Raw genomic sequence first — 25,610 nt, 5'->3', positions numbered from 1 at the left:
CCAAACTGGTTTTTTTTTTTTAACGGTTTTCAAGCAGATGGATACCAGGCGTAAATGAGAACCTAGCATAAGTGTACAGCCTGGAGCTGGTGCTTAAATTTAGTATCAATTTAATTGTATCGACTCAGAAAATTAATTCATTAGATAATTTGGGACACATGGTGAATGGTACACAATTTATAGTAAAAAAAAATGACAGAATTGTTTTGTTTTTTTCCTATTCCTTCTCGAAAAGTTACCTTGCATTCACATGTGTGTTTGCTGGATTTACTGACCTAAACAGCATGATCATATCGATAAAATAGCAATAAAAAGTTTACAAAAAGTCATATAAATCGAACAAAAGTACCAGTAAAAAGTACAACTTGCCCCACAAATAAAGAGCCCTGACATATCTCTGTTAACAAAACATTAAAAAAGTTATACTGTAAGCATCAGAATATGGTGACCCCAGGAAAATTGCTTGTTTGTAAAAAGTGAAGTTTTATTTGTAAAAACTGTAAAACATAATGAAATCAATACAAATATGATGTTGCCCTAATCGTAATGGCCCGGACAATTCTGCCATGTTCTTTGTAATGCAGAGTGAATACCATAAAAACAAAAGTAAAATTGATAGAACTGTGGGTTTTTCACATGGACCCCTGAAACGTTAATAAAAGCAATGCATTATATGTACCCCAAAATGGTGCCAAACAAAAATACAACTCAAACACTTAAAGAATAAGCCCTTCACTTAGCTTTGTCAACAGAAAAATAAAAACATTGCAAATTTTGAAATTGTTATGAAAATATGAAAAAGTCAGCGAGCATTAACCCTAAACCTTATTGATAAATCATCGCTTCTCTGACCCAGGAAATACGAATAGTTCATCAAATTCATTACAAGAACTGGCCTGATCACGATGTCCCCTCTTCTGTGAAGCACATTTTAGAAATGATACAAGACATTCGTCTTCTCCAGAGAGATGACAGTCCACCAATATGTGTCCACTGCAGGTACGGAACACAGAATTTCATTTTCATATTGAATTGTCCTACCTTCTGGAAATAGAAAGTTATTGTTTTAGTTAGGTGAAATTTATTCAGTAACCCGTATAAAGTCATTGGTTGACATTAGAGATGGGCAAACTGGTTTGTCACAAGCCAGGTTTGACCAAAATATTCCAAAATTGTTTGGTTTTTAATAAAACTGAATAAATGGCATGTAGTTTTGGGCAAATTATAATGGCTGTCGCCACATGTAAGGGTCCATACATAGCTGAAAGTGATGCTGTTTATGGCGCCCAATTTTCTGCACGGAAAAAAACCCATCCCGTTGACTTCAATGGGTGCCGTTCGCCGTTCAGAAAATTCGTTGCCATAAACAACGCCACTTTCAGCCATGTGAACGGACGCTAAAGGGCACCCATGTCTGTGAGTTACAGTGACATTCTGGCTTCATCTGACATCAGGAAAAATATGAAAACATACAACTAAAGACAAAAATGTTTTAGATGATATTCCAAAAAATCAACACCATAGAACATGGACAATGGAATCATCATAAGTAAAAAAAACAATGATTTATTTGAAAATATAAAAAAAAAAACAAAACAACAAAGTCCCCTGACAAAACGCGCGTCGGGGCGCGTTCTATCGTGGTATGTCCTATACTTCATGATTTGACTTCATTTACTTTACTTCACTTCATTCCAGCATCCACAGTATTTTCTATACTTGTCCTTGTGCGGAGCTAGCTATATTAACCCCTGTATGAAAACTATCACTGTGACTTCACTACATATAAACACTCACTGATGCTGATCTCTCTGCTAAAGACTATTTTTTATCACCATACTCCATTGCTGGATTGGTTCATTGTTACATACTTACATATTCTCAACTACCACGTATGTTCTTTGACAGGTAGCATTGGTCCCCTTATATGTATATGTTGATGTCTCTGTACTTTGTTGTATTAATGTTTTTTAATATTTTCAAATAAATCATTGTTTTTATGTATGATGATTCCATTGTCCATGTTCATCTGATATCAGCTGATAGTCTTTCAGCCAATAGTTAATGATAGGTGGACCTTTACAGTGCTGATGTCATATACACTATATAAGGTGGTGCGTGCTGGAACATGAGGCATTTCAGTGATCCAAAGAAATCCAATAGTAATCCAGCAACCAGTTTTGCATTAGATTAAAACATTATGTTTTATTAGTCCATTTAAAAAAGGTGATTCCTTTTCTTTAACAGAAAACCAGTGACAATAAATGTAAAAAAGGACACAGCACTTACATGAAAAAACGGGTTCGGATTACATAGGACAATAGACACACGATGCTTAACCGCCTACGCGTTTCAGGGTCCAAGCCCCTTCCTCATGGCGAAGTTCACTTCGCCATTGGTATTGTATTGGTACCTGCACCGGCAGGATTCCATGGTTATCCGTGCACCTGCAGTAGCATAAGAAAAAATTCTTTCGCACTAAGACCACAAGAAAACCACAGGGCTGTGAACGTTTTTTTCTACATATCGGCATTTCATTGATGGTGGAAGTTGGGCATCGATGTGTTATTCACCACTGCAGGATACAGAGCACTGAGTGCTGCAAATGTTGTAATATAGCTAGAGAATCTTAGGAGGAAGAGAAACAAAACACAGTTTAGTCAGATTTAATCAATTATAAGGTTTGTGATAGAAATCATAGGAGTGAGGGAGAATATCCGTATTGTGTGAACCAGATTGCTGCAGTAGTATGGACAGACAAGGACAACTAACCCTTTTGTTGCCAATAATCTAATTTTGTCTAAGTCTGTTTTGTAATAGGGCATTTTGATTTGTGACCCATCCCCCGAATTTTTAACATAATTTTTACTAACATCAGTCCTGATAGTGAAAAATATTTTCTTAAATCTGTTTTGCAATAGAGCAGATTATCTGTGACTGTACTGTCTTACAGTGTATTAACTGACAAAGTCAGTTCTGTTAGTGAAAAATATTTTCTTAAAAGGGTTGTCTAGGTTAAAATGGTATTTTTTAATCAGACCGAGGGAGGTGACAAAAATAAAAAAAAAAGCTATAGTCACCTGTCCCTGGTGCTCTGGATAATGTTGCTGGGCTGGGCCACGTGATGTCAGTGGCATCACTAAACAGGCTCAAAGCCTACTTGAGCACAGGAGAGGTAAGTAACAGGTATGTTCCCTCACCTCTCCTGGGCTTCCAATCGTAGCAGTGTGTGTGGGGTTCGCGGGCCTGCTGCTTCACTTACCGAGCGCCACTCCTGCTCACAGTCACATCTTCAGAAGCGCCATCGGTTGTGAGCAGGAGCGAGGATCGGTAAGTAAATAAAGGCCCATTACCTGCTAGGGTTACTCCAACAGGTAAAAGCCTATTAAATAAAAAAAAGATATCAGTGGCCTGCAGGCCCCCTAATCTCCCAGGCGCTGTGGCAGCCACTAGCATTGCTCCCTCGGTAGTTACACCCCTGAGCCAGTGGTGAACCTAGCCTCTCTGCTGCCTGAGGCGGACGATCAAAAGATGCCCACCCCCCCACCCCCATATTGAGTCCGGGGGGGGGGGGGGCTGTTGTTCATCTTTTGATTGTCCTCCTCAGACAGTGAGGGGGGGGAGACTGTTGGGGGTGCTAGCAGTAACACTACAATAATTACAATGCAGTAATTTTTTGTGCAGTAATACTCACAGGAGACGTCTTTCCACATTTCTCGTCTCATCCCTTTGGGCCGCCATGACCACTTCTTCCAGCTGTGACTTGACTCTGTAAAGTTTGAAACACAGACATCTCTGACTCCTCACTTCTCCGTGCACCCAACCCCTATATATCCCACAGTGGCCCCTGCAGCCTATATTATGCCCCACAGTGGCACAATAGACTGTGGGGCATAAGACAGGTTGCAGGGGGGCTGCTGTGGGGCACAATAGAGGTTACAGGGGCCACAGTGGACCTTTCAAGCTACAGTCCTATGAAAAAGTTTGGGCACCCCTATTAATCTTAATCATTTTTAGTTCTAAATATTTTGGTGTTTGCAGCAGCCATTTCAGTTTGATATATCTAATAACTGATGGACACAGTAATATTTCAGGATTGAAATGAGGTTTATTGTACTAACAGAAAATGTGCAATATGCATTAAACCAAAATTTGACCGGTGCAAAAGTATGGGCACCCTTATCATTTTATTGATTTGAATACTCCTAACTACTTTTTACTGACTTACTGAAGCACAAAATTGTTTTTGTAACCTCACTGAGCTTTGAACTTCATAGCCAGATCTATCCAATCATGAGAAAAGGTATTTAAGGTGGCCAATTGCAAGTTGTTCTCCTATTTGAATCTCCTCTGAAGAGTGGCATCATGGGCTACTTAAAACAACTCTCAAATGATCTGAAAACAAAGATTGTTCAACATAGTTGTTCAGGGGAAGGATACAAAAAGTTGTCTCAGAGATTGAACCTGTCAGTTTCCACTTTGAGGAACATAGTAAGGAAATGGAAGACCACAGGGACAGTTCTTGTTAAGCCAAGAAGTGGCAGGCCAAGAAAAATATCAGAAAGGCAGAGAAGAAGAATGGTGAGAACAGTCAAGGACAATCCACAGACCACCTCCAAAGAGCTGCAGCATCATCTTGCTGCAGATGGTGTCACTGTGCATCAGTCAGCAATACAGCGCACTTTGCACAAGGATAAGCTGTATAGGAGCGTGATGAGAAAGAAGCCGTTTCTGCACGTACGCCACAAATAGAGTTGCCTGAGGTATGCAAAAGCACATTTGGAGAAGCCAACTTCATTTTGGAAACAAAGATTGAGTTGTTTGGTTATAAAAAAAAGGCGTTATGCATGGCGTCCAAAAAGAAACAGCATTCCAAGAAAAACACTTGCTACCCACTGTAAAATTTGGTGGAGGTTCACCATCATGCTTTGGGGCTGTGTGGCCAATGCCGGCACCGGGAATCTTGTTAAAGTTGAGGGTCACATGGATTCCACTCAGTATCAGCAGATTCTTGAGAATAATGTTCAAGAATCAGTGACGAAGTTGAAGTTACGCCGGAGATGGATATGTCAGCAAGACAATAATCCAAAACAACACTCCAAATCGACTCAGGCATTCATGCAGAGGAACAATTACAATGTTCTGGAATGGCCATCCCAGTCCCCAGACCTGAATATCATTGAACATCTGTCGGATGATTTGAAGCGGGCTGTCCATGCTCGGCGACCATCTAACTTAACTGAACTTGAATTGTTTTGTAAAGAAGAATGGTCCAAAATACCTTCATCCAGGATCCAGGAACTGATTAAAAGCTACAGGAAGCGACTAGAGGCTGTTATCTTTGCAAAAGGAGGATCTACTAAATATTAATGTCACTTTTCTGTTGAGGTGCCCATACTTTTGCACTGGTCAAATTTTGGTTTATTGCATAGTGCACATTTTCTGTTAGTACAATAAACCTCATTTCAATCCTGAAATATTACTGTGTCCATCAGTTATTAGATATATCAAACTGAAATGGCTGCTGCAAACACCAAAATATTTAGAACTAAAAATGATTAAGATTAATAGGGGTGCCCAAACTTTTTCATAGGACTGTATATTAGGCCCCACAGTTGCACACCAATGAATTATTATTATACTCGGGGGTCTTTTCAGCCCCCCCGAGTATAATAATCAACGCCCCAGGGGAGGTGAGGGAACATAATAAACAGTGTTACTCACCTCTCCAGGATCCGATGTTACTCCTAGGAGGCTTCGGTTAATGTCCCAGATGTCATGTGGTCTGGGATATTACCATATAGGCCCAAAGCCTGTGCTAGCAGTACCATACAGGCCCAACACCTGTGCTAGTAGTAATAGCTTGTTGCCATACAGGCCCAAAGCCTGTGCTAGAAGAAACAGACTATTACTACTAACACAGGCTTTGGGCCTATATGGTAATATCCCAGATCACGTGATGTCTGGGATATTACCATATAGGCCTGAAGCCTCCTAGGAGTAACATCGGATCCCGTAGAGGTAACTAACATTGTTTATTATGTTCCCTCACCTTTCCTTGCGCTGGTTCAGAGAAAAAACAGTACCGGGCCAGCATCGCAGTTCAGCACCAGCATCGGGACATGCTGAACTGCTGACTGCTGGCCTGATGCTGGCTGGCACTGGAGCTGTGTAAAGGAACTGCAGATCACAGGATGCCAGAGAGGGGCGCCCAGACTCTGCCCTCACTCGCGGTGCGGAGAGGATGGTGACGGGGTCGGGGTGTGGGTTGACATGGGGATTGTGGTGATTGTCGGTGAGCACAAGCTTGTCAGCGGCCGGGCTGCACGTACCAGTGCCGGGAGGACACGGTGAGGTGTCACCCCCTGATGCTGCGGCTGCAGTGACATGCACACACCGTCTGTCATGATGGCACACCGCTCACGCCAGGGCGAGCTCCACCATCCTCTCCGCACCGCGAGTGAGGGCAGGGTCTGGGCGCCCCTCTCTGGCGTCCTGTGATCCGCTGCTCCTTTACACAGCGCCAGCCAGTATCGGGCCAGCAGTTAGCAGTTCAGCATTTCCCGATGCTGATGCTGAACTGCGATGCTGGCCCGATAACGGAAAAGTACCAAATACAGTAAAAAAAAAAAATTCGCCCATTCTGCCGCAGCGCCTCACCTCGCCTCATTAGAGGTGCGGCGCTGCCCTGAGCCAATGATCCCCAATTGCGATTTGGGAATCAGGATAGATAGGACATCGAATTTAGAAGCATTAATCGTATATCCGGAGAGACTGCCAAACTTATCTAGAAGGGCATGAAGGTTTGGGAAGGTAATATGTGGGTCAGTAAGGGTCAAGATTACATAGTCAGTGAAGAGACATTTTAAACTCCTTGTCTCGTATCCACACTCTACCAATATCAGGATGCAAACAAATGGTGGCTGCTGAAGGCTCAAGAAACATGACAAAGAGGAAGAGTGATAAGAGGCATCCCTGGAGACTATCATTGTGAATAATGCTTAAATTGGGCCGGATCGCACCGGAACTCAGTTCCAGCATAAAGACAAACTGTCTTTCAGCGTTTCGATATAAAGAACCCCACAAACACTGCTATCATTGTACTTGGGGATCTTTTCAAGTCGGTACTGTTTAATCTCTTCACATTTTAAATATACAATAGTATGGAAACTTTTTTTGTCTTGATATTTTGCATCTCACAATAAATACATCACTTGGAAACTATTAATATCTCCACTTGCTATGTAATGGAAGTGAGCTGTGTAAAGACTTTGTTTTTCAAGAGCAGCTTGTTCTGTTCAGCAATTCACCAGAAATACTTTTATGTGACTGGGCGAGCTGATGAATTATTGGAGCTGCAATGCCATCTAGAGGCAGATTATAATCACTACAGGCATTCTGTACTATGCATTTGATTCCATAGCAATTCATATGGCAAAAGCATCACTTTAATTCATTTCTTATGTTGTATTCTTTTCAGTGCTGGCTGTGGGCGGACTGGGGTCATCTGTGCTATTGATTATGTATGGAGACTTCTAAAAGATGAGGTAAAGTAATAGTTGGAGATGCTGTAAATTGTTACATGTCATAGATAGAAACATTATTAATATAAATATTTTTGTAGACTATATATACACACAATAGATAAGTAGATCAGATTTGCTTACAATTTACAGCTGTGTGGGGTATTATAGCTTTGTTCTATTCAAGTGACAGGGCTAAAGCTATCATGCACTGCATCAAGTCAATGGTGTGAAGATAAATTGACCAGAATATACAATGAAAAGCCTGCAGTATGTGTGCAAACATTGCATCCCTTCTGAACAGCTGATGGGTGATCTTATATTTATTGGCTATCTATACTGTTTGGCTAAGATTTTGCCCTGTTTTTTTTTTTTTTTAGCCAAAGCCAGGAGTGGATTGAGCAGAAGGGAGAAGTATAAATATTTCCTATATATACAATCCTAATTCCTTTTGTAAGCCACTCCTGGCTTTTCTACAAATTGGGGCCTCAGCCTAAAACTGAAAAACCCTTTAAGTCTAAGGCCCCACGGGACAACCAGCAGCAATAAAGCGTTGCCTGAAAACCCGCGGCAGCAACGCATTGCGGTTCTTCCCGCAACGCTCTAAACAGAAGTCCTCTGCGGACTTTCTGTTACAATTGACATGCTGCAATTTCCAAAACCGCACCGTTTTTGGAAATCGCAGTGTGTCTGCACAGCGGTTTATACCACAATGTGGGCATGGGATTCGCTAGAATCCCATCTACTGTGCCTGCATTGTAAAACGCTGCGATCGTTGCGTTCCAGGCCCGTGGAAGCATTTTTCTTCCTTCAAAACCTGCGGAACCTTCTATCTTTCTTTCTGCAAAATATATTACTTTTTCTAATCTGTTTTCTTTTTTTTTTTTTTTTTTTTTTTACATTTCTTCACAAGTTTATGGAGCTTCCATTTACCTGAGCTTCTTCTCTCCTTTGTTAACAGCAGTTAGTGAGATGCTGTACAGCATAGTCATGGCTGTAAGCAGCAATAATCTAGAGCAAACTCGGATCTATGGGAGAGTTTTCTAGACATGATAATAAGCTGTGACATCATCTATTGTTAGTAGTTAATATAATGATGTCTCCCTGTGAGTGTTATCTGTAAAAGTATCATCCTCTATTATGACCCTGTCTGTCTTGTTTGAGATGTAAATGAGGTGACTGCTATGATGAAAATCCCTAGAGAATTGGCAAGCTTTGGTCTATATTTAGGTTTAGTGGTCAGAGAGAAAATTGCACGATATAACACTTTAATAATTGACAGTGATATGGAAAATTTAAAATAAAATCATCAAAAATTCTTTAAAACTATGGTTTAAAAATAGGCCATTTACGGTAGGTGACATATTCCCTTTACAAACCTACCATTCTATTTACTGTAAAATTACCAATCCAGAACAATAGAAGTGGAGATCAATCATTTTTAATTTTTTTAAAATGTAGATTGTCAGCCCCACATAGAGCTCACAATGTACTTTTTTTTCCCCCTATCAGTATGTCTTATTTGGAATATGGGATGGAAATCCATGCAAACACAGGGAGAACATTCAAATGTAAAGCACCATGGAATTAATGGTGCTATATAAATAAATAATAATAATAATAACTCCTTGCAGATGGTTTTTGCCCTTGGTGGGATTTGAACACCAGGACTCCAGCGCTGCAAGGCTAACCACTGAGCCACTGTGTGGCCCTGAGCAATGAATTTTTGCCACCTGTAAAACATGACAATTTTCTTTCTTTCTCTCTCATATTAGATTATTCCACTAAATTTCAGTGTTTATTCCATTATCCAAGAAATGAGAACACAGCGGTCTTCACTAGTCCAGACCAAGGTATGTAGGTTTATTGTATTCACTAGACTCTCTATTCTGAAATCTCTCTAAAGGAACACAAAACACCGTAAATACACAAAAATGTTTTTAAAAACTGCAAGCACTTCCTGTCTTCATCTCCTCCTGTTCCTCAGTTATTTTTTGATTCATGTTACAATTAAAACTGAGGGGAAAAAATAAAGAAATCTCTGTCTCAAGTGCTCAGTCATATTAAATCTTTCTCCAATTGTTCATTGTCCTGTAATTCAACTAGCAACAGTAACAGCATCCCTTATTCTCTAACTACAGTAGGTCAATATATTGCCACCCACAGTTAAAGGGAGTCTGTCAGCGCAAAATGGCATATAAAGATATACACAGTTGCTTGCCAGGCTTGAGATCGCTTTTCTAAACTGCCTTTTTTTCTCTCTGATACCAGCTCTATTGCAGAGAAATTCTGGCTTTTAAAAATATGTCAATAAAGTGAAAAGGGCTTTAAGTGCATGTAATCTGCAGCTTGGGCTTTGTTTAACACTAAAGATAACAGCCAATGGTGTAACTAGGAATAGCAGAGCCCCAAGGCGAACATTTGACATGGGGCCTCGCCAGCCTCCTGACCCCTTTTCAGACCCCAGAGTATAATGATAGGAGACCCAGGGGAGGATACAGACATATAAAACACTTCTCCCCGGCTCCAGCGCACAGCCCGCAGATCTCTTCAATGTTGGACCAGACGTCACCTGACCCGGGACAGCGTTGCGATGCGTAATGATGCTGGCCTGGGCCATGTGATGTCTCTGACATCACTAAAGAGGTATGAAGCCTTCAGGAGCGCAGGAGAGGTAAGTAACAGCGTTTTTTATGGTCCTTCACCTCCCCTGAGCTTCCAATCATCATACTCCTGGGTGTGAAAAGGCCCTGGAGTATAATGATACCAGTGTGTGTTGGGGTTCACTGGCTCATGACCTCACTTATCGATCCTCTCTCCTGCTCACAGCCACCTCTGCAGAAGGGGAAGCACAGACGGCTGTGTCGGTAAGAAAATAGGGGTTACTTCTGCAAGTAATGGCCTATTAAAAAAAAAAAAAAACCACACATCAGGGGCCTAATGTCTTGGGGCCTGTGGCAGCCCCTACCGTAGTTACACCCCTGATAACAACCCCTAAAGCCCTCTGAGGTTTGCCCACCAGAGGAGAAAGGACAGCCTTCTGTCCTCGCCCAGCTATCGCATGTCCAATAATATCAGAGTGCGCCTGGAAGAACAGTACATACTACTAGTACTTGCGCTTCTACAAGGTGCTTTTTCTAGCTTAATATGCTATTTTGCACGTACAAGATAGAGCATATCAGCAGTTAATTAACCCCTGTGTTTTCTCCACGAGTTTTCAAGACTGTTCATGATCATGTGGAAAATGCTGCAGACCACAAAACAGTGAGGGCAACGTTATCTCTCGTTTACTTTTATCATTAATTTCTAGGTTTAGTGTTCCTTTGCTTTAGCATTAAGTCAGTCTTATGTGATGTAACTGATGAATTATCATACTTGCTACTTTGTAGCAAAAGGTGAGGCGAATGGTTGCAAGTTAATTCTGGAACTGCTTCTCCTTGGAGACAAAACAAGAGGATTAGTACAGACAACAAAATATGGTCCTCACTTCTCCCTCAGATGCAAATGTCAGAGTGTCTCTGGCAGCTTTCATATAAGGTCATTAGCAGACAAAATGTACTTTATGTTACATTTACAGGGTGCAAAGTAAAATATCAAGAGTTTATATTGATGGCCTATCTCAGGATAAGTCATCAGTATTAGACTGGTGGGGGTCTGACACTTGGCACCTCCACCAGTCACAGTGTACAAAGCTAGAAGCTGATGGCTCCATACCTTGTGCAGTGGCAGTGCTGCGCTATGCACTTCAGCTTACATTCTCTTCTGATTTGTATTGTTTCCCTCTATCCCAGGAACAGTATGAGCTTGTATATAGTGCAGTCATCTATCTATTCAAAAGAGAACTGGAGAAGATAAATAGCGCATCAGGAACTGAAGAAATTACGGTAAGTGCTTGGTCTTACTATTTCATGTATATCTAACAACTAGGTGGGGTATCCTTACATACTCTGAGATTGTCCAATAAGAGCTGCTAGTGGCAGACTGTTGGAGGACACACAAGGAGAAAAATAACATTTGTCAGTGAATTCATACATTTCTAGCAGGAATAATAGAAGAATAACATAGCAGAGTTCTAAGAAGAGATGTTCCAAAATTGTAATGTCATAGAGAAAACTCAGATATGTCAGAAGAGATGACAAATACACAGTATGACAATATGCTGTCTGTGATTGTAGAAGCATACTATATACTGTATATACATTGCTTTCAAACGCCCTCTAGTGATAGTCCAAAGAACATGTAGACTCTAATTCCTTACTGTTAGGGAGAGAAAAAGAAGACCTAAATTTAGTAAATGTCTCAAATATATTAAAATGTCGGGTTTTTTGTTTGTTTGTTTTTTTAAAAAGCATATTTATCACCATTTCTGTTGATAAAAAATATGCAAATCTATTCTCCAGGATGTAATTAGGAGAACAGTGCCTCTGTATGCTGCCCTCTAGTGGCAGCTCCCTTAACATCATACATGACTCAGTTAATAAGTCTTACTGATATGATGCGGGATTTATTGCCAAACCAATATTTCTATTCTGTTGGTAAAATAGATACATTTAAATCCTGTCCCAGAACCACAATACTTTTGTGTGTCATTTTTGCAAGTCACACTCCTTGTCAGTCCGGGCATACCTGAAATTGATGGAATTTTTTTAAAAAAATTCAAGACCGTTAGCAACTATGTAAAAAGTGTGTACCTTTAAATATATTTCAAGCAAATCATTTTAATTTCCACGTCAACTTAGAATGGCATAATAACACCGGTTTTATCAACACCGGTTTGGTGCTGAGTATCAGAAACATAAAGATAGATTGAAAAATTAGCACAGAATTTCCATCCAAATTAGATGAAAGGAAACAAAGATGAACATTAAGAACGTGCCTAGCTATATCTTAATATACTATTTGCATATGATACATGGTGATTTAGATACCGGTACATGAGCATACACCTACAATGATCCTTAAAATGAAGAGGCCATGGTACTTTGATGCTGCTTTTTTTTTTTTTTTTCTTTACTAATAACCTCCACCATAACGTTTGAAGACAAGTGTCATATATTATATGTCAGAAAATGACTCAGCCTGGATTGCCCCTTTAATGGCCACTTGAGGGTTTCTCTTTTGCAGAAATATACTATACTCTTCTTTCCTCTTAAGCTCTTGTGAGTGCCTTGATGTCCCAGAGACCTTTATTTGTATATGTGTCCTTGAAACATCAAGACATTGAGTCTATTTCATCCTGTCCTTCTAATGATTCTTAATGAGATGAGCTGTTTTGTTATATTACCAGAAGGGCATTACATTGTACTTCACAGACAGAAAAGGGTGGTCGTGCATCATAAGTAGAGCATGTGTCGCTCTGTTATCTCAATAAAGGTCATTTAAAAACTTGGAAGCAAGTCCCTCTTCTAATGGTTATTAGTTACCCCTTTATACTTGTGTACCTGCACCCCTTTTTCAATGGAGCAAATGGTTGGAGGGAAGGAAGAGTCATTTATGAAATGGGTTATCAATACTGAGCATGAGTTAGATTTATGTATACTCTTTTTTGGTCTCTGGTTCCTAATGATAACTTTAATGGCAGAAGAAGCGTACACATGAGTATGAGTTACATTGTGATATACTGTATCTTATTAAGGAAATCTGTTTCCTTGTCTAGTTATTGGCTGTTCTACTACTCCTTACCTTCATTCTGTTTTGTTATATTCACATATACTATTCATTTATGAAAAGTTTTTTTTATAATTGGAGGTACTCATTAACTAGTTCTGCACCAACCATTGACTATATGCACGGTCTAGGCTTAGGCCTCATTCACATCTGCATTGGTAATCCGTTCAGGGAATCCGCATGTGGACCCCCCATACGAACTACCAAATGCATTGGCAAGCAGTGTGCAGTGAAAGTACACGGACCCTATAGACTATGATGGGGTCCGTGTGCTTTCCACATGGTCTCTGCACGAGTCATGCGGAAATGAAAGTAGATTGTGACCTACTTTTCTGTCTGTATGTTCCATGCGGAGACCATGTGGAAAAACACACGGATCCCATCATAGTCTATAGGGGTCTGTGTGCTTTCACTGCTCACTGCTTGCCAATGCGTTCGGTTGTCCGTTCAAGAGGTCCCCATGTGGACTCCTCGAACAGATTACCGATGCAGATGTGAACGAGGCCTTAATCCTGCAAGGACGTTTTTGTACAGCCCTGCAAATTTAAACTTCACAAAATCAGGCTGTAAGATTGTGATGCTGGATGTCACTACTGCTTTTTTGTTGCAGATTTTGCTGCATTTTTTTTTTTTAGCCAAAGCCATTGTCAACGGCATAGCTATGAAGGGGTGGGTTTGCAGATGCAACAGTCACTATGGGACACTGAAGCCTAAAGGGGCCTAATATTAAGTCGGGCAATGCTACAGATTAGAGATGAGCGAACACTAAAATGTTCGAGGTTCGAAATTCGATTCGAACAGCCGCTCAATGTTCGTGTGTTCGAACGGGTTTCGAACCCCATTATAGTCTATGGGGAGCAGATACTCGTTAAGGGGGAAACCCAAATCCATGTCTGGAGGGTCACCAAGTCCACTATGACACCCCAGGAAATGATGCCAACACCTCTGGAATGACACTGGGACAGCAGGGGAAGCACGTCTGGGGGCATCTAACACACCAAAGACCCTCTATTACCCCAACATCACAGCCTAACAACTACACACTTTACACACTCCATACCACCTCTCTGACAGTAGGAAAACACCTTGAAACATGTGTATTTGGCACTTGCAGTGAGGAGAGCTTGTCACCAGCAGTGAATTTGGCCCTTGTAGAAAGTTGAGGTTGGCACCAACATTTGTTTTGAAAATCAGGGTGGATTGAGCCTCTAACCAGCAGAGTTTGGGCAAATTCATGGTGGAGGGAGCCTCTAAAAACCCCAGTTTGGACCAATTCATGGTGGAGGGAGCCTCTAAAAACCCCAGTTTGGACCAATTCATGGTGGAGGGAGCCTCTAAAAAACCCAGTTTGGACCAATTCATGGTGGAGGGAGCCTCTAACCAGCCCAGTTTGGACCAATTCATGGTGGAGGGAGCCTCTAAAAAACCCAGTTTGGACCAATTCATGGTGGAGGGAGCCTCTAACCAGCCCAGTTTGGACCAATTCATGATGGAGGGAGCCTCTAAGCAGCCCAGTTTGGGCAAATTCATGGTGGAGGGAGCCTCTAACCAGCAGAGTTGGTGGAAATCAGGGTGGAGGGAGCCTCTAACCAGCAGAGTTGTGGGAAAGCAGGGTGGAGGGAGCCTCTAACCAGCAGAGTTGGTGGAAATCAGGGTGGAGGGAGCCTCTAACCAGCAGAGTTGTGGGAAAGCAGGGTGGAGGGAGCCTCTAACCAGCAGAGTTGTCGGAAAGCAGGGTGGAGGGAGCCTCTAACCAGCAGAGTTGTGGGAAAGCAGGGTGGAGGGAGCCTCTAACCAGCAGAGTTGGTGGAAATCAGGGTGGAGGGAGCCTCTAACCAGCAGAGTTGGGGGAAATCAGGGTGGAGGGAGCCTAGTATTAGCAGAATTGTGCAACGCTTATGGTGGATGAGTATGAGGATGCGGAGGAATTGGAGAGGTTGAGTACAGACATGGAGTTTCATGTTGGGGTGCTTTACACAGGTGGGCACAAAAATGAAGGCTCTATCCAGTGGTGGTTCATTTTTATCAAAGTGAGCCGGTCGGCACTCTCAGCTGACAGACGGGTGCGCTTGTCAGTGATGATGCCACCGGCTGCACTGAACACCCTCTCAGATAGGACGCTGGCGGCAGGACAGGACAGCACCTCCAAGGCATATAGGGCAAGTTCAAGCCACAGGTCCAACTTCGACACCCAATACGTGTAGGGCGCAGAGGGGTCGGAGAGGACAGGGCTGTGGTCGGAAAGGTATTCCCGCAACATGCGCCTATACTTCTCACGCCTGGTGACACTAGGTCCCTCCGTGGCGGCAGTTTGGCGAGGGGGTGCCATCAAGGTGTCCCAGACCTTAGACAGTGTGCCCCTCGTTTGTGTGGACCGGTGAGAACTTGGTTGCCTACTGGAGGAACTGCCCTCCCTGCCGCCAACGTCACATGCTGGAAACATCTCCATCATATCCTGCACCAATTGCCTGTGGCAAGCATTGATGCGATTGGCCCTCCCCTCTACCGGAATAAAAGACGAGATGTTGTTTTTATACCGGGGGTCAAGGATAGCAAAGATCCAGTACTGGTTGTCCTCCATGATTTTGACAATACGCTTGTCGGTTGTAAAGCACCCCAACATGAACTCAGCCATGTCTGCCACAGTGTTAGTTGGCATGACTCCTCTGGCCCCACCGGAAAGTTCAATCTCCATTTCCTCCTCATCCTCCATGTCTACCCATCCGCGCTGCAACAATGGGACGATTCGAAGTTGCCCGGAAGCCTCCTGTATCACCATCACATCATCGGACAACTCTTCTTCCTCCTCCTCCTCCTCCTCCTCCTCCTCCATTAAACGCGATGAAGCGGACAGATGTGTGGACCTACTCTCCAGCTGTGACGGATCGGATGCTATCCCTAACTCCTCTGTGTGATCTGAGTTATCCCTGATGTCAATCAGGGATTCTCTCAGAACACACAAGAGCGGGATTGTAAGGCTCACCATCGCATCCTCAGAGCTCACCCTCCTTGTGGACTCCTCAAAGACCCGTAGGATGTCACAAAGGTCTCTCATCCATGGCCACTCATGGATGTGAAACTGAGGCAGCTGACTTTGTGGCACCCTAGGGTTTTTTAGCTGGTATTCCATCAAAGGTCTCTGCTGCTCAACCACTCTATTCAACATCTGAAACTTTGAATTCCAGCGTGTGGGGACGTCGCACAAAAGCCGGTGTAGTGGCACATGCAGGCGTTGCTGGAGAGATTTTAAGCTAGCAGCGGCTACTGTCGACTTGCGAAAGTGGGCGCACATGCGCCGCACTTTCACCAGTAGCTCTGGAACATTGGGGTAGCTCTTTAGGAAACGTTGCACCACTAGGTTGAAGACGTGGGCCAAGCATGGAACATGTTGGAGTCCGGCAAGCTCCAGAGCTGCTACCAGGTTCCGGCCGTTATCACAAACGACCATGCCTGGGCCCAGGTGCAGCGGCTCAAACCATATTGCCGTCTCATCGAGGAGGGCATCCCTCACCTCGGAGGCAGTGTGCTGTCTGTCCCCCAAGCTGATCAGCTTCAGCACAGCCTGCTGACGTCTACCAACGCCAGTGCTGCAACGTTTCCAACTCGTAGCTGGAGTCAATCTAACAGCGGAGGAGGAGGCGGTGGCGGAGGAGGAGGCGGTGGCGGAGGAGGAGGCGGTAGAGGAGGAGGAGGAGGGGGGTGTTCTTCTCGTGTCCCTGCCAGGAATGTTAGGCGGGGAGACGAGGTACACCGGGCCAGTTTGGGAAGCAGTCCCAGCCTCAACTACATTCACCCAGTGTGCCGTCAGTGAAATGTAGCGTCCCTGTCCGCATGCACTTGTCCACGCGTCGGTGGTCAAGTGGACCTTTGTGCAAAGCGCGGAACTAAGGGCCCGCCTGATGTTGAGTGACACGTGCTGGTGCAAGGCGGGGACGGCACACCGGGAGAAGTAGTGACGGCTAGGGACGGCATAGCGAGGTGCCGCAGTTGCCATCAGGTCCAGGAAGGCGGGAGTTTCAACAAGCCGGAACGCCAACATCTCCTGGGCCAGCAGTTTAGCGATGTTGGCGTTCAAGGCTTGCGCGTGTGGGTGGTTAGCAGTGTATTTCTGCCGCCGCTCCAATGTCTGAGAGATGGTGGGTTGTTGTAAAGAAGCGCCTGATGGTGCCTTTGATGGTGCAGGAGAAGGAGATAAGACAGGAACAGGGGAGGATGAGGGAGAAGTCAACAAAGTGGCGGAGGCAGATGAAGTGGTGTCCTGGCTCGTCCTCTGGAGTGCATCGCCAGCACAGTCAGCAGTGGCAGTGGCAGAGGCAGAGGCAGTGGCAGAGGCAGTGGCAGTGGCGTGAACGGCAGGCGGCCTTTGTCCTGCCGTTGCTGCCTGCCACTGATTCCAGTGCTTGGATTCCAAATGACGGCGCATTGAAGTGGTGGACAGGTTGCTCTTCTCAGAGCCCCTAATCAATTTCGAGAGGCAAATTGTGCAGACAACACTATATCTGTCCTCGGCGCATTCCTTGAAAAACTCCACACCTTCGAGAATCTGAAAATCAATGAAAGGAGCGGAGAACAGCTCTGGGGAGCAGGGACAGTTGGGGTTATTGTTCTGTGAAGCTTGGGAATTTTGGGAGGAAGGAGGACAAGACTGTTGGGTAATAGGAGGAGAGGAGGCAGAGTCTGACTGGCTGCTGGACAATGTGCTGTAAGCGTTCTCTGACAGCCATTGCAAGACCTGTTCCTGGTTCTCGGGCCTACTAAGGTTTGTACCCTGCAGTTTAGTTAATGTGGCAAACAACCCTGGCACTGTGGAGTGGCGCAATGCTTGCTGCCCCACAGGAGTAGGCACGGGACGCCCTGTGGCTTCACTGCTACCTTGCTCCCCAGAACCATTCCCTCGCCCATGGCCTCGTCCACGTCCCTCTCCGGGAGCCTTGCGCATTTTGAATTCCCAGTTAGAAATTGGCACTATATACCAGTAGCAAAAATTGTGGGTGCACGTAACCCCAATATATTCTTTGAATTACCAGTCAGAAACTGGCACTATATGGCAGTAGCAAGAAATGAGGGTATTTGTAACCCCAATATATTCTTTGAATTCCCAGTCAGACAATGGCACTATATGGCAGTAGCAAGAAATGAGGGTATTTATAACCCCAATATATTCTTTGAATTACCAGTCAGAAACTGGCACTATATGGCAGTAGCAAGAAATGAGGGTATTTGTAACCCCAATATATTCTTTGAATTCCCAGTCAGACAATGGCACTATATACCAGTAGCAAGAAATGAGGGTATTTGTAACCCCAATATATTCTTTGAATTCCCAGTCAGACAATGGCACTATATACCAGTAGCAAAAATTGTGGGTGCACGTAACCCCAATATATTCTTTGAATTACCAGTCAGAAACTGGCACTATATGGCAGTAGCAAGAAATGAGGGTATTTGTAACCCCAATATATTCTTTGAATTCCCAGTCAGACAATGGCACTATATACCAGTAGCAAGAAATGAGGGTATTTATAACCCCAATATATTCTTTGAATTCCCAGTCAGACAATGGCACTATATACCAGTAGCAAGAAATGAGGGTATTTATAACCCCAATATATTCTTTGAATTCCCAGTCAGAAACTGGCACTATATGGCAGTAGCAAGAAATGAGGGTATTTATAACCCCAATATATTCTTTGAATTACCAGTCAGAAACTGGCACTATATGGCAGTAGCAAGAAATGAGGGTATTTGTAACCCCAATATATTCTTTGAATTCCCAGTCAGACAATGGCACTATATACCAGTAGCAAAAATTGTGGGTGCAGGTAACCCCAATATATTCTTTGAATTACCAGTCAGAAACTGGCACTATATGGCAGTAGCAAGAAATGAGGGTATTTGGAACCCCAATATATTCTTTGAATTCCCAGTCAGACAATGGCACTATATACCAGTAGCAAGAAATGAGGGTATTTATAACCCCAATATATTCTTTGAATTCCCAGTCAGACAATGGCACTATATGGCAGTAGCAAGAAATGAGGGTATTTATAACCCCAATATATTCTTTGAATTACCAGTCAGAAACTGGCACTATATGGCAGTAGCAAGAAATGAGGGTATTTATAACCCCAATATATTCTTTGAATTCCCAGTCAGACAATGGCACTATATACCAGTAGCAAGAAATGAGGGTATTTGTAACCCCAATATATTCTTTGAATTCCCAGTCAGACAATGGCACTATATGGCAGTAGCAAGAAATGAGGGTATTTATAACCCCAATATATTCTTTGAATTCCCAGTCAGACAATGGCACTATATACCAGTAGCAAGAAATGAGGGTATTTATAACCCCAATATATTCTTTGAATTCCCAGTCAGAAACTGGCACTATATGGCAGTAGCAAGAAATGAGGGTATTTATAACCCCAATATATTCTTTGAATTACCAGTCAGAAACTGGCACTATATGGCAGTAGCAAGAAATGAGGGTATTTGTAACCCCAATATATTCTTTGAATTCCCAGTCAAACAATGGCACTATATACCAGTAGCAAAAATTGTGGGTGCACGTAACCCCAATATATTCTTTGAATTACCAGTCAGAAACTGGCACTATATGGCAGTAGCAAGAAATGAGGGTATTTGTAACCCCAATATATTCTTTGAATTCCCAGTCAGACAATGGCACTACATACCAGTAGCAAGAAATGAGGGTATTTATAACCCCAATATATTCTTTGAATTCCCAGTCAGACAATGGCACTATATACCAGTAGCAAGAAATGAGGGTATTTATAACCCCAATATATTCTTTGAATTACCAGTCAGAAACTGGCACTATATGGCAGTAGCAAGAAATGAGGGTATTTATAACCCCAATATATTCTTTGAATTACCAGTCAGAAACTGGCACTATATGGCAGTAGCAAGAAATGAGGGTATTTGTAACCCCAATATATTCTTTGAATTCCCAGTCAGACAATGGCACTATATACCAGTAGCAAAAATTGTGGGTGCACGTAACCCCAATATATTCTTTGAATTACCAGTCAGAAACTGGCACTATATGGCAGTAGCAAGAAATGAGGGTATTTGTAACCCCAATATATTCTTTGAATTCCCAGTCAGACAATGGCACTATATACCAGTAGCAAGAAATGAGGGTATTTGTAACCCCAATATATTCTTTGAATTCCCAGTCAGACAATGGCACTATATGGCAGTAGCAAGAAATGAGGGTATTTATAACCCCAATATATTCTTTGAATTCCCAGTCAGACAATGGCACTATATACCAGTAGCAAGAAATGAGGGTATTTGTAACCCCAATATATTCTTTGAATTCCCAGTCAGACAATGGCACTATATGGCAGTAGCAAGAAATGAGGGTATTTATAACCCCAATATATTCTTTGAATTACCAGTCAGAAACTGGCACTATATGGCAGTAGCAAGAAATGAGGGTATTTGTAACCCCAATATATTCTTTGAATTCCCAGTCAGACAATGGCACTATATACCAGTAGCAAGAAATGAGGGTATTTGTAACCCCAATATATTCTTTGAATTCCCAGTCAGACAATGGCACTATATGGCAGTAGCAAGAAATGAGGGTATTTATAACCCCAATATATTCTTTGAATTCCCAGTCAGACAATGGCACTATATACCAGTAGCAAGAAATAAGGGTATTTATAACCCCAATATATTCTTTGAATTCCCAGTCAGACAATGGCACTATATGGCAGTAGCAAGAAATGAGGGTATTTATAACCCCAATATATTCTTTGAATTCCCAGTCAGACAATGGCACTATATACCAGTAGCAAGAAATGAGGGTATTTGTAACCCCAATATATTCTTTGAATTCCCAGTCAGACAATGGCACTATATGGCAGTAGCAAAAATAGTGGGTGTATATAGCCCCAATTTTATTGCTAGGGGACTTGCAGTGTATTTCTGGGGTGAAGGTGGGGGGGCACACCGTTGGAACGGGTATCGGGGGTATATATCGGGTATGCGGGAATACACTGTCAGTGTATTCCATTCAGGATCCGCGGAAAGCTGGGTTGTGGCGATTGAGCCCGTCAGTGCCACGTTACACTGACAAGCTTCTCCCTGGAATTTAGCTCTTATAAGAGCTGTTGGTTGTCTTCTCCTTCCTATCCTAGCCTGTCCCTGCCTACCCAGAATCTAAGCCCTAGCTAACTGGACGGAAACCTCCGTCCCCGGTGAATTGCAAGCTCAGAATGACGCGAAGCTGGGCGTCGCTGTTCTTTTAAATTAGAGGTCACATGTTTTCGGCAGCCAATGGGTTTTGCCTACTTTTTTCAACGTCACCGGTGTCGTAGTTCCTGTCCCACCTACCCTGCGCTGTTATTGGAGCAAAAAAGGCACCAGGGAAGGTGGGAGGGGAATCGAGTAATGGCGCACTTTACCACGCGGTGTTCGATTCGATTTGAACATGCCGAACAGCCTAATATCCGATCGAACATGAGTTCGATAGAACACTGTTCGCTCATCTCTACTACAGATTTTTCATTGAAGCCCATGAGTTTCAATATTGCCTCTGTACATAGCTGTCCAATGGCATTTGGTCCTAAAAGGATGACATCTCATGTACATTATATAGACTACATTTAGAAATGTTGGGCTGCAGAGATATATATATATATTAAAAAAATCACTCTAACCACTGTTTAAAGCATGCCGCCTTACTTCAAGTCATTCATTCAGTCATACAGTCCTATGAAAAAGTTTGGGCACCCCTATTAATCTTAATCATTTTTTGTTCTAAATATTTTGGTATTTGCAACAGCCATTTCAGTTTGATATATCTAATAACTGATGGACACAGTAATATTTCAGGATTGAAATGAGGTTTATTGTACTAACAGAAAATGTGCAATATGCATTAAACCAAAATTTGACCGGTGCAAAAGTATGGGCACCCTTATCATTTTATTGATTTGAATTCCCCTAACTACTTTTTACTGACTTACTGAAGCACAAAATTGGTTTTGTAACCTCAGTGAGCTTTGAACTTCATAGCCAGATGTATCCAATCATAAGAAAAGGTATTTAAGGTGGCCAATTGCAAGTTGATATCCTATTTGAATCTCCTCTGAAGAGTGGCATCATGGGCTACTCAAAACAACTCTCAAATGATCTGAAAACAAAGATTGTTCAACATAGTTGTTCAGGGGAAGGATACAAAAAGTTGTCTCAGAGATTTAACCTGTCAGTTTCCACTGTGAGGAACATAGTAAGGAAATGGAAGACCACAGGGACAGTTCTTGTTAAGCCCAGAAGTGGCAGGCCAAGAAAAATATCAGAAAGGCAGAGAAGAAGAATGGTGAGAACAGTCAAGGACAATCCACAGACCACCTCCAAAGAGCTGCAGCATCATCTTGCTGCAGATGGTGTCACTGTGCATCGGTCAACTATACAGCGCACTTTGCACAAATAGAAGCTGTATGGGAGAGTGATGAGAAAGAAGCCGTTTCTGCACGTATGCCACAAACAGAGTCGCCTGAGGTATGCAAAAGCACATTTGGACAAGGCAGCTTCATTTTGGAAACAAAAATTGAGTTGTTTGGTTATAAAAAAAGGCGTTATGCATGGCGTCCAAAAAGAAACAGCATTCCAAGAAAAACACATGCTACCCACTGTAAAATTTGGTGGAGGTTCCATCATGCTTTGGGGCTGTGTGGCCAATGCCGGCATCGGGAATCTTGTTAAAGTTGAGAGTCGCATGGATTCCACTCAGTATCAGCAGATTCTTGAGAATAATGTTCAAGAATCAGTGACGAAGTTGAAGTTACGCCGGGGATGGATATTTCAGCAAGACAATGATCCAAAACACCGCTCCAAATCCTCAGGCATTCATGCAGAGGAACAATTACAATGTTCTGGAATGGCCATCCCAGTCCCCAGACCTGAATATCATTGAACATCTGTGGGATGATTTGAAGTGGGCTGTCCATGCTCGGCGACCATCTAACTTAACTGAACTTGAATTGTTTGTCCAAAATACCTTTATCCAGGATCCAGGAACTGATTAAAAGCTACAGGAAGCGACTAGAGGCTGTTATCTTTGCAAAAGGAGGATCTACTAAATATTAATGTCACTTTTCTGTTGAGGTGCCCATACTTTTGCACCGGTCAAATTTTGGTTGAATGCATATTGCACATTTTCTGTTAGTACAATAAACCTCATTTCAATCCTGAAATATTACTGTGTCCATCATTTATTAGATATATCAAACTGAAATGGCTGTTATAAACACCAAAATATTTAGAACTAAAAATGATTAAGATTAATAGGGGTGCCCAAACTTTTTCATAGGACTGTATATGTAGACATGTAATTTATGGAACTCTGTTTGGAGTCATGTTAATAATGTAATGTTCTGTATTCAACTTGTAGCCATTCAAGAATGAACCACATCTACAAGGGATGGATAGAGATTTGTTAAGCCTGCCTAGTAGGTAAATATAATAGTTTTCTGCTCAGCAGCATATACTTTTCATACTTGTACAATATTCCAGGAGGATTCTGTTAAATACCATTTATAGAGCTGATTTGCTTACACACTACTGAGAAAACAATAGTCTAAAACACTATATATAGTGTAATAAATATAACTATAATTGAATATACTGTATTTAGCAGTCCTGCGCATGTTCATATGATAGCTCTATGAAAGCTCCAAATTACAGCCATAATACAATACAGATCTCACCAAGAACAAAAGACTCAAGCAGTTGAAATCCAACAGCCTTACCCTTAGCCTACCTAACCTCTGCTTCAGGATAGAGTCTGGAGTACCTCATATACATTAGATAGTTGGCCAGTCTTGACGAAGTCATCAGGTTTGAGAAAGTTTGACCAACTTTATATCTCTGTTTCTGTTCCATTCCAAGTAACAAATAATATGGCCTTCCACCTTTCGAATCACTTGTGTAAATTAGCAACTATAGTATATTCACTATGTACTTGTAGTTTGTTAAAGTGTTCCATGTCATTCAGATGACATTATAGAATAGAAGGTTGTGTGCGTACATGAGGAATAACACAATTTCTGACTATTGAATCATATTGTGCAGTTTTAACAGTTTTTAGCTCTCTCTGAACAGTTGGGTAGGGGGTTGCTACCGTACACTGCACACAGTAAGTATGTGCCCTGTAGTACAAAATTGATATAGCAGAGATTTCAGAGTGAAATCAGTTTCGCAAGGAGGGAGAGTAGCAAGAAAACATGAGGAGGAGCAAAAGAAGTATTTTTCGCTAATAAGCTATGTTAGTGGTTGCGGCGTTTGTTGAATTGATTGAATTTAATGTCATTGCATAATGTGTATGAGATTATTATTGTCACTTTTAAAGTTTTACAGGACAGACAAGAGAAGATACTCAACAATGGACTGGAGATTCCACTACTGCAGCCTGTGATACCAGAATAAACTACAATAATGTATTAGAACCAATAACACCACCAAAGATGTATAAAGCCTGTACCAATACAGAACTCAGTAGTCTCAACTTAATTGATCAATGTTTTGAAATGCCCCATCCCTTACCAAGGACACAATATGGCAAGCAAATCCAAAATAAAACTTGTGACGACTCCAATACCAAACCTCCTGTGGTAGAAAGAAAGATGTCCGGTGGACACACACCATTAACACGGACTAAGTCCACTCCCTTTCAAGTGCACCAACAGAGACAGTCTTGTATCCTAGCCAATGAGTCCGATATGAACCATGATGAATTAAATGTTTTATCTCACAAGGAACAAGGGCTGAAGTTGTCAGGCTCCTTGGGTAACATAAGCTCTCCTCAGACCAGTAATATATATATTCGTTTGACTGAAGACCCTTATTTTTCTCCAACTCCATCTTCTGACCCGGGCTCACCAAGATTTGCAGATTTTTGTCTAGAAGCAGTTTGTCCTGAAATGACAAAATCAAAAGACCTCAATATACAGAGCCCCATCTCACCAGAGTCACACCATTTCTACCACATGGATGAGCCATCCGTGCAAAGACCACTGGAAGGACTAGATGTTCCTCAGTTTATCAACTTAAACGGAGAGAGTAAGTATGAATAGGTTAATATGCCTAGATAGATGATAGATAGATAGATAGATAGATAGATAGATGATAGATAGATAGATAGATAGATAGATAGATAGATAGATAGATACAATTCTACATTATAAATAGATATATTCTATATAAAAGTTGAGTAACTTTATAAATGCATTGCATTATTCATATTGTACTAATACTGAGTCTGCATTCGCAGTTTTATTAATTACTATTTTAAGCTTTATTCTTGTTAAAGTGGTTTTTGCTATCACTACATATGATAAGAAGTAAACTAAAAATTCCTTTAGAGTAAATTTCTAACAAATA

At 42.1% G+C, this 25,610-nt stretch overlaps 1 protein-coding gene across 1 annotated transcript in view; it reads left to right on the top strand.

The window, feature by feature from the left end:
• Positions 1-25,610, top strand: part of PTPN22 (protein tyrosine phosphatase non-receptor type 22) — a 90,986-nt gene that overhangs the window by 37,148 nt on the left and 28,228 nt on the right. The window contains exons 8-13 of the mRNA XM_075264088.1: positions 857-999; positions 7,481-7,547; positions 9,299-9,376; positions 11,315-11,407; positions 23,623-23,684; positions 24,580-25,289. Of these exons, the coding sequence (XP_075120189.1) occupies positions 857-999; positions 7,481-7,547; positions 9,299-9,376; positions 11,315-11,407; positions 23,623-23,684; positions 24,580-25,289 (1,153 nt within the window). The remainder of the gene's footprint in view (positions 1-856; positions 1,000-7,480; positions 7,548-9,298; positions 9,377-11,314; positions 11,408-23,622; positions 23,685-24,579; positions 25,290-25,610) is intronic.

This window comes from Leptodactylus fuscus, chromosome 2 (assembly GCF_031893055.1).
Source record: "Leptodactylus fuscus isolate aLepFus1 chromosome 2, aLepFus1.hap2, whole genome shotgun sequence".
Lineage (NCBI taxonomy): Eukaryota > Metazoa > Chordata > Amphibia > Anura > Leptodactylidae > Leptodactylus > Leptodactylus fuscus.
This window is presented reverse-complemented; position numbering and strand designations above follow the sequence as displayed.